General features: G+C 35.7%; 2 protein-coding genes across 3 annotated transcripts; both read right to left on the minus strand.

The window, feature by feature from the left end:
• Positions 1-604: 604 nt before the first annotated feature.
• LOC147557879 (transcription factor bHLH51-like) lies at positions 605-2,320 on the minus strand. The gene is made up of 2 exons (XM_086659451.1): positions 1,299-2,320; positions 605-1,211 (listed from the first exon to the last, which is right to left on the minus strand). Exons 1-2 carry the CDS (start codon positions 1,584-1,586, stop codon positions 723-725), a joined length of 777 nt encoding a protein of 258 aa, XP_086515577.1. The 5' UTR covers positions 1,587-2,320; the 3' UTR covers positions 605-722.
• Positions 2,321-4,147: 1,827 nt separating this feature from the next.
• Positions 4,148-9,192, minus strand: LOC147557880 (potassium transporter 1-like). 2 transcript variants are annotated; one of them, XM_086659452.1, is made up of 9 exons: positions 8,695-9,192; positions 7,857-8,100; positions 7,318-7,563; positions 6,608-6,658; positions 6,256-6,516; positions 6,106-6,158; positions 5,895-6,009; positions 5,567-5,821; positions 4,148-5,462 (listed from the first exon to the last, which is right to left on the minus strand). In XM_086659452.1, exons 1-9 carry the CDS (start codon positions 8,740-8,742, stop codon positions 4,465-4,467), a joined length of 2,271 nt encoding a protein of 756 aa, XP_086515578.1. In that variant the 5' UTR covers positions 8,743-9,192; the 3' UTR covers positions 4,148-4,464. The 2 variants fall into 2 exon arrangements, with proteins under 2 accessions (XP_086515578.1, XP_086515579.1); XM_086659453.1 differs by having other exon boundaries at positions 7,318-7,568; positions 8,695-9,052.
• Between the last annotated feature and the right edge of the window lie 273 nt (positions 9,193-9,465).

The following is a 9,465-nucleotide window of genomic DNA, read 5'->3' on the forward strand; positions in this document are numbered from 1 at the left end:
TACATTGTAACATTTACTAAGATCAGTCAAGACTAACAAAAAGTAGTAGTATATTTCGCAGATAGACGTGTGAAGATCAATTTTGTCAACTTTCAGTTTTGCTCCCGCTGCTTTGGTTTTTTTACGATTTAATCTAAACTATATGCCGCTAATCAAATAAGATTATACTACATTTACAATGGATTCGTAAGGATGATAATTTGACAAATTACATTAGCAATAATCTCTGTAGTTTAAATCAAGTTAAGAAATTCATTAATCATTATTCTTAGGTTTAATAAAAGTTTTAGCGTTCTAAATCATCGACTGAATTTTGGCGAAAAATATCAGGATACATGCTCGTTAATTAACTTAGTTAACCAATTGTAAGTGTACAAAACTTATATCTTCCAAACAAGAGATCGACAAAAACAAAAGATATCTTTTCTATCATTTGTTTTATAGCAATTTTAGACTAGTCAGATGTGATTTCAAATCCTGGCTCCGCCAGATCAACCTCTGTTGAGTTAGTCATTAGTTTTTCGCAGTAATTATTATATGTTCTTCTATCACTAATAGGAAGAAGAACCAAGTCTTCATCTGTTTTTAAATTTAAGAATTGGAATTCTTGAATCTTGATTATTGCATTTATGAATCACAGAAGTAAAAATTTATTGGATTACAATTAAGCAACCAAAACCCACAGAATTAAAGATCTATAAATATTGTGAAAGTGATACTAGCTAGTAATATTGTGGTGGAAATAAGAGTCTCTGTCTTTTTCTTGAGAAACCATTCATGGATGAAGAAGATGGTGATGAAGCAACTCTACTAAGTACTGCTCCAAGTGACTTCTTCACTGAGCTTAAGCAAACCCCACCACTCCCATTATTAATCCCTAGTATCAAAATGTTAACAATTCTCCCACCCATTGTTACCATTTCTGCTCTTACTATTCTTACTTTTAATCCTTTTAAAGCATCAATTAGATCCATTAATAAGTCTTCTCGATCTTCGCAACAAACATAAGCCCGAAAAAATACCCAATCATTAGTATTATTACTACCATCATCTTTGTTGTTGATTTCATGTACTATTTCAACATTTTCAGCAACAATTGTTACTTGATCAAATTCACTTGGGATGGTTAGAACTTGACCAATCTCTACTGCTTTTCTCTTTAGCTCCTTCACATGTTCTACCACACTTCCTAACAAAGAAGCCTTATCCATCTGCATAAATCAAGATCCCTGTTAGATAGATAATTATGTCTATGTGTATAGAGATAGAGATAGAGATAGAGATAGAGAAAGAGAGACCTTGTCGGAGTGAGGAATTATGCGTCGGAGAGTAGAGAGATGAGCATTAATCCTTTCACGGCGTCGCTTTTCAGATTGACTATGACTCTTACTACTATTTGAAGAAGCACCTATATGATCTCCAGTGATTTGATTTTCAGCATTACCCAAGGAGCTGCTTGAGGATGATCCATAGCAATTTGGAGGCCATGGAAGGATATTTGAACCAGGATTGATATTAACTTGATGATGACTATAATGGGTCATTCTTACTTTTTCGGCCCAATCAGGATGAAACCATTTTTCCATGATCAGGTAATTAACAAAAGAAGATATACACCTGCTAGCTCTTCTTCAACTACAAGATATCTTTCTAGTTTGGACTACAATAACTTGAATTTGGTCTCATAACTATATAGTAATCAAGTAGTACTGTTTAGTGAACTAATTCTAAATTCGTTCGAGCCAAACATATTTTCGCTTAAGTTTATGAATTAATAAATATATCTGACTTGATTTGAGTTATATATTTATCGGCAGACGAGTAAGATTCAGATAATGAAAAAACAAAAAAATTCTTAGGTCATCTAAATTAAAATTATAGTAGTCCCACCACTTCACATTACTCTTTACTGGCCGGTAGCTAAGTAACTAACAAAATCATTTATGGGAAGGATGAAGAAAATCAACATCCAAATCCAGTTTCTGTAGCAGTACTACTTCATGTCTCCCACCAGCACCAACTGGTCTAATCTCTCCTTTTACACCTTCAGACCCACCACACACACACTCTCTCTCCTATGAAGATGATGTATTGTAAAACAAAAGCAATCTCATCAATGATTTTGATGATTGGGTTCCAATTAATCCCATATGGGAGCGTCTATTGGCGCGCGCCTCTTTTTTACTGTCCGCTTTCTCTCTTCCCTCCCCACAGACTAGGCAAGTCCGATGGCACTCAGACTGGATTAATCCGTGCTGGTTTGAACCGCACGAACAGAGGCCAATCCAAGTGCCCTCGGACTGCTCTGCTCGAGGCCCACGAAAATTGCCAAGAGTGAAGGCGGGCTTAAGTAAAAAAATGATGGGAGCTTTTAGAGGCTCCCATCTCATACAATTTAACCTTGATCCCACCACTCTCCAGTGATTGATTACTTGGTTATGACAACTTCAGTGGTTATCAAGTCGGTTTTGAATAGAAAACAGTTTTTCCCATTAAAAGCCCTAAAAAATGGGAAATGATAGAGTGCCCAGCAATTTTGCCCATTAAAATGCCCAACTTTCCTTATTTAGAAATAAAAGCGGTCCCCACCGTAGTCAAACTTTGAAAAACCCTTGTCTTTTAGTGATTCCACATCAGCTGGGCAATTTAATGGGCTAAAAACTGGGCACTCTAGCATCTCCCCTAAAAAATTCATATCTGAACCATTTTTTGCCTTCAAAATTAATGACTTGGAAGACTATTTTCTGAGATGATACTAAAATCGACCCCATATTCAAATTATTGAGATCTGATATTTAAAATGTTTCATTGTCAGAAAAGTAGGAAAGATTGTACTAACTAGCCATAGATAACCTACCTCATTCATGCTGAGATACTCATAGATTATAAGACTATAATACTACTGGTAGTTGATTAGTGGGGTCTGTGTCACTCAATAATCATAATTAACTATTATCACCCATATAAAAGCTACAAATCTTTTGTGGGTTTTGTTTGGTCCTATTCATTTAGTGCTTAGATTAGACTGGCATCCAATACAAAGAAAAAGTAGTGAGATTTTCCACAACAATCATGACTTTACGTTTTTGTAGGTCCAAATTTCCGAGGAGGAGAAGACTATCCATCAACCACTTATTTTGGACCTTTTTAGCCTCTATTTTATCTCTCCCTCTATTATTGGTTGGTCCCTTAACATTTTTCTTCATATACCTACCAGCTCTTTAACCTAATTGAAATGCTTCAAAACAACTACATAATTCTTAATCGATTCAATATTGAGTAAATGGTGTCGGTCTTACGTTTACATCTATAAACTTTACCTTTTTTTAATAATTTGAATTCTGAGATGTTAATACAATCTGTGTGTAATTTTAGTCGTTTTTTATTCTTTTATCTTTTTAATGAAGGTAGATCTTAAAGGAAGTCTTTGTATCTTTTACGTGTTTCAGATTTAGATAAAAAGAAACAAAAACAAGACTTAATTTGAGAAGAAAACTTATTTTCTTATCTGATTTTATTTAAGAGATAAATGCAAATAAAAACTTACAATGTACAAGTGAACTAAACATAAATAAAACTCAGATTCAGATTCAGATAAAAAACAAATAAAATCTAGCCAGATGTTAGGGAAAGAAATTCAAATCAACGGCATGGATTTTAAGACTTGTAATAGAGAGAACGTTGACCCATCAACGTGGGTCGTTGATTTTTATTTCTCTATTTTTCTCCCAAGTCGGCTTTGACGTTTGGCGTCTAAAGCATTTTTCTTTAAGTTTTTGAGCACCTAGTTGTACTATTGCTTTTTAGCTGCATTATTGTTCATTGATTGACAATGACATAGGACCAACAATTTTCTGATCTTATAAAGAATAACACTTGATAAGATTTCCCAAGTTTTTACCATTTTTACTTAGATGAAAATAGAACAATTTTCATATTTGGGTTAAGCTCTGACAAGATTCGAGTTAGACTTCTAGACAAACCGAAAACTGGCTCTAGTACTACTTTCAACTCTACCCATTTAAGAAACATTAGTGGGTTCAATCATACCATCACATATTCACCGTATCTCATTAGAATTTCACGGTTAATTGTGCTTCGTTTTAAGTTTCTTTCAACAAATCTTATATGACGGAAGACAAATAAATGAGACTAAAATCATGTACAATAAACTTTGTAGATGTACTCTGTTTAATGCCCCAATATTCTTCTGTGCTTTTCTACAACTAAATATATATAATACTGTGTAGATGCTAACTATTCTCATCAGCCAAATAAAAAGGAAGTCTTCATCCTGTTCCTGTGTTAAGGTGCTGCTAAAGACAAGTATCCCGGCCCGATCCTCAACTGTTCTTGCTAGCTTGAGAGTTAAGCTTCTTTTCAAGCAACGAAAGTGACGAAAAGATCGGCAGAATAACCCATTGCATAGGGTTTATTTGTTTCCGAGTTCCATCTGTTTTTGATTTAGACATAATAGATCATACCAACTTCCAGCAATGATGTATAAGGCACATTAAGAACAACGTCTGGTCCTCTACAGTTCTGGCTTAGAAATGCATAGATGATATTGATAGCGAATCTCTTGAGAAACCAAGACGATCTCTTTGCCTTTGCATAAGAATGCCCAAGAATATAAGCCACACCAGCATCCCTAGCTTTCATTATCTGCAACGATTCTTCTTTGAAGTGAGAATTCTCCATTAGTCCAACCTCGGGACTTGCCAGTTGTATATCGGAGAATGACTGCACCAATTCCTCTTCGCTATTACTTAACATGAGCTTTGAAACATCATCGCTATTTGACATCTCGGTGTGGGTACTTGAGTTGGCCATTGGAGCTGATATACTCTCCTCGCTTTCTCTTTCTACGAATTGTATAATAACCGATACCAATCTGTTCTCGAAATCATAGTCTTGTTGTAGATCCTTATAGCCGTACCTGACAATGCACCGAAACATGCCAAACTCTTTTGAACCTATTCTGTCTACGAGGAACCTTTCTCTCTGACCAACATATGGAACTTGAACAGATTTCACGCAAACAAAAACTAGCACTTGATGAAAAGCAGGCAAATTTGTTACAAAGTGTCCAAAAACGGCTGGAACTCCTATTGCGAGATTGCTGTAAACAAGTCCAATGCCTGGGACCCGAACCATGCCAAGACTAGGTCCTAAATCTACAATTCTTTTCATCGAAACCTTGTTCTCTAAATCAAATTGATGTTTCTTCAGTGTACCATAGTTCCATATATACATTATGCCCATAAAGATCAAAGATAGAGAAAGTGGTATCCACCCGCCTTCTGGGACCTTAACGAAGCAAGCTGAAATGTATAAGAGCTCAATCGAACCGAAGAATATAAAAAAGGCTATAGCAGTGATTATCCTTTGCTTCCATACAATTATCATAACCAAACACATCAAACAAGTTGTCACGAACATCACAGTCGTGAACGCAAGGCCTATAATCAAGTAAAGGAAAAGTACTTAGTTCATGAATAACATATGACAGTTGAAACTAAGAGACAAGAAAAAAGGGACGTCTTATAAAAAAATTAGCGAATACCGTAAGCATGACCCATCATGTTTGTGTTCTTCAACCCAATTGTGACAGCTAAACACAGGCACATTAGAATCCAGTTGATCTCTGGAATGTATATCTGCCCGCATATTGTACTTGAAGTATGAACGATCTTCACTCGAGGGAAGCAATTTAGTGCACAGCACTGGCTCACCATGGAAAATGTAGCGGATATAACAGCCTGACTACCCACTATAGCAGCAAGAGTGGCGACTACGAAGACTGGCCAAAACACAGGTTCTGCAAATTGAGAAGATGAAATCAACACAATTTTTCGGAGGGAAGTGGGTTTGCTAATATGAACTTTTGGTACCAGGTATTGCTTTGTAGAAGCTTCTCTGAATATCTTCATGGTGTCTGGAAAGAAATGCAGCTTCACCCATATAAGCTAGAACCAAGCAGGGGTATACTAGAACTGTGAAAGCTACCTGGCGTAGTATACAAATCGTCCGTTCATTGAGTCTAAAATTAAGAATGCGTAACTAAGATATTCATTTTCTGTTTCCATTAAAATATGCACTTACTTTAACCGACAGAGGGGTAAAGTGGCCCAAATCAGTAAACATTGTGTCAGCACCTGAGAGAGATAAGAGAGCTCCTTATAAATTAACGGATATGCTATTAACACAGAACTATACTGCCCACAGGGAAACTGATAGATGTACAAGATTTACCTGTAACAGAAAGAACAACTCCTCCTAGTGACACCCACCCTTCAGATCCAGTGCTTCTCAGGAATCTGAGCATGTAAACTGGAGAAAGTGCACGATATATTCTTCGATTCCACTTGAATATATTATATACACCAATCCCACTTATACATAGAAGCCATGCAGTGACAATTGGTGCAAACATAAAAGAAACTCTATGTGTCCCATGATGCTGAAGAGAGAAGAGTGCCACTACAATCGCACATGATATCACCACAACGTAGTCTGGAAAGACAGAAAATAGCAAAAGTTTTGAACTTTTTGTAGATTCAATGTGTTTAGTAAAAGACGATGCACTGAATGATGAAGAACTCACTCTCATGAAGTTTTGGAACTTTAACTGTAATTCCTGAAACTGCCGAAAGAACTGCAAAAGAGCCACACAAGTTTTGCTTTGAGTAATATTGTTCTCTTACTGGTAATAAGAAAACTTAGACCCGATATACAAAACAAATATCGTTTTGGTTTAGCTATGAGAAGAGAGGCAAAGGGCGAAGGGGCATTACCCTCACAGGCAACCAATTTGAAATAAGAATTAAGTTCACACTCTGTCGATTTCCAAAATCACATCTTGCAAACAGTTACTTGACTGAAGTTCGGCTCTATCTCAGTTTTATGTAAAATACGTAATTGTCGATTTTCAATGATCAATGAAGTTCGCGGATCCCAAAATTATAAGCCAAGTTTTTGGATGTAGTTTAGGGGAATATAAACTGCTCCTTCTAAGTTGTATCAACGTGACCTCACACGAATCCACGCTACAAACAGTACCACCAACCAAGATCACCTTAACTATCTTGAATATGTCAAGTGTACACATTGACCATATCATGCGGTTAAGTGATTTGTATAAAAAAATTTGGTGTTTAGGCCTATAGTGTCCAGTTTTATTGAAAATCCCTTTCCAATCGAACACTTAAAGATAGCAACCCGAAATTTCAGTAGCTCTGCTAGGCTGCTAGCCTAAGTACTGTTAGAATGCCCGAGGAAGAAAAACTTAGAGACTTTATAAATCAATTTACTTACCTGAAATTGCTGGGGTAAGCACACCATCACCAATTGCCATGCAGGTTCCTAGAAGAACAAAAATCAAGAGCCCATTACGGAATCTTGGATGCTTTGCAAAGAATGATTTAAGCGCAGAACTCTGCCGTGTATCAGGTGATTCTTCCATCCCATATGATGCCAACCTCTCATCTGCGTCTTGTTGGTTGGGTAGAATGCCAAGCCTCCCATGTCTGCAAAGGAGCGAGTACAATGCAAAGGTCCCACCTGTCCTACGAATAAATGGTTGACAAGGGCACAAGTTCTTCTTTATAAGTCTGTACTTATTTTTACAACAAAATTAAAATCTACTTCTCTTGCCACTTTTTCAAGATTGAGTTTTTACTTCAACCAATCCTTTTTTTAATTCCCAAGGGACGCTGTTAATATTGTCGTAGTTTGGTGCTAATTGAACCTAATACACAAAATTGAAGCACAAACGGAATCAAATCGAGCCACAAGCCCGATCAAGTTACTTACTAGGTAACCAGAATTTACAATCAGGAAGGACTAAATTTTACCTTCACCATTATCGTCGGCTGATAACACTATGAATACGTATTTGAAGAGAGGGATGAGAGTTAAGGTCCAGAAGATAAACGAGAGTACCCCATAAACCTCCTCATCATTCTCATGGAGGCTCAACTTTCCAGAGAAGGTGGTTTTATATACATAGAGAGGAGAAGTAGCAAGATCACCGTAAACCACTCCAAGACTCTGATAAGCCAATGTAAGCATTGTTGTAATGGGAATCCTCTTCAAGTTCTGGTTCAAATATCAAATCTTTAACATTGATACAATAAACAGCGTAAATGAGCTCGTTAAAACGAAACAAATTTTATTCCAATTCGCAAATCTCCTTGTAATGTGATTAACCCTTCAAAATTACAGTACCCATTGAAAAACATTTAAACAAAAAAGTAAAAAAAAAAAAAAAAAAAAAGGTCTTGGTAACAATCACAATCCTCTTCTTCCCACCATTTTTTATGAAATACCACTTCTTCAATCCTAAGTCGGAAAAGGTCTCAATTCAAAAGCAATAATAAACAAGTATAAACGTCGGTAGTACGTAAATTCCTATACGCATTGGCTCGAAAATTGATTAATTCAAGCAAATGCAAATGAAAATTGGGGAAGACTCAGCTTGTTTATTACTACATTTTGTGCTTATAGACTTCCACCAAATACCAATTATCCTAAAAGCAATGTTTCAATCTTGGGTCATTTTTAAGTTGCCCAATAAACAAAGGATATCTCATGAATCTTTTACCTTTCATACACAATTTAGTTGGATACAAGAAGAAAAAAGAAGCAAAACCCAAGTTTATAAACAAAGATTACTAGTAATAAGAAGTATACCTGTTCAAAATACCCTTCCTCTACTGATTCAAATTCTCTGGTATTCATGGCTGATGTGTAAATGGAAAAAAGAAAAGAAATGTACAAGAAGGAGAGAAGAGAGAGAAGTTTGCAGTAGTAGATGACTTAACTATGACTCGATTTAAAGACTACCCAGAAAAGAAATTCTTTTAGTAAGTAGTAAACAGGTAAAGTGTGTTATAAAGAAGTTGCAAAATGCATTTCACTACTCTCTCTCTCTCTCTCTAGTCTTTCTTTCTCTCTCTCTCTTCTCAAAAATGAACCAATCCATCACCCATGATTAGGATTTTCATCTAGAGCTCAATACCTTAAAATCTAGGTAGGCAATTTAACCACTGTTCAAAAGGTGGACCATCCAATTGCTTTAACATGACAACTCTAGCTCTAAGATCTTTAATTTACCTAATTAAGGTATAAGTTTTAACTCTTTGTTTTTTATTTGAATAAGTGTGAATTCGGTAGAGGCTTTTTGCACATATTTGTCATTTATTTTTGTTGTTGAGGACATTAAAAGATGTGGAACCTAATTTCCCCTACTCACCATTTAACAAAAGAAAAAAAAAACTCTTTGTCTTTAACGCTAATTAAGAAATTTCAACCTTCAGTTGTAAAGAACAACTGATACTTTAGTACTCATAATATATCGATACAATAATGTGAGTACAGATTCTATTACTGAATAGTAAGATTCTTTGTTATTTACAAAAACGATCTGAAATTGTTTGAAAAAGAATATTTCAGTATTGACAA

This window comes from Eschscholzia californica, unplaced genomic scaffold (genome assembly GCF_041429995.1).
Source record: "Eschscholzia californica isolate CP2 unplaced genomic scaffold, dmEscCali1.0.p SCAF_2, whole genome shotgun sequence".
Lineage (NCBI taxonomy): Eukaryota > Viridiplantae > Streptophyta > Magnoliopsida > Ranunculales > Papaveraceae > Eschscholzia > Eschscholzia californica.

Bases quoted from the DNA above. Each gene is read 5' to 3' on its own strand.
- LOC147557879 (XM_086659451.1), bottom strand. From the start codon at position 1,586: ATGGAAAAATGGTTTCATCCTGATTGGGCCGAAAAAGTAAGAATGACC. The intron at 1,212-1,298 runs GTCTCTCTTTCT...TGATTTATGCAG, and splicing joins TAATTCCTCACTCCGACAAG to ATGGATAAGGCTTCTTTGTT.
- LOC147557880 (XM_086659452.1), bottom strand. From the start codon at position 8,742: ATGAATACCAGAGAATTTGAATCAGTAGAGGAAGGGTATTTTGAACAG. The intron at 6,517-6,607 runs GTGAGTTCTTCA...CTGTCTTTCCAG, and splicing joins AGTTCCAAAACTTCATGAGA to ACTACGTTGTGGTGATATCA. The intron at 6,159-6,255 runs GTAAATCTTGTA...TATCTCTCTCAG, and splicing joins AGTTGTTCTTTCTGTTACAG to GTGCTGACACAATGTTTACT.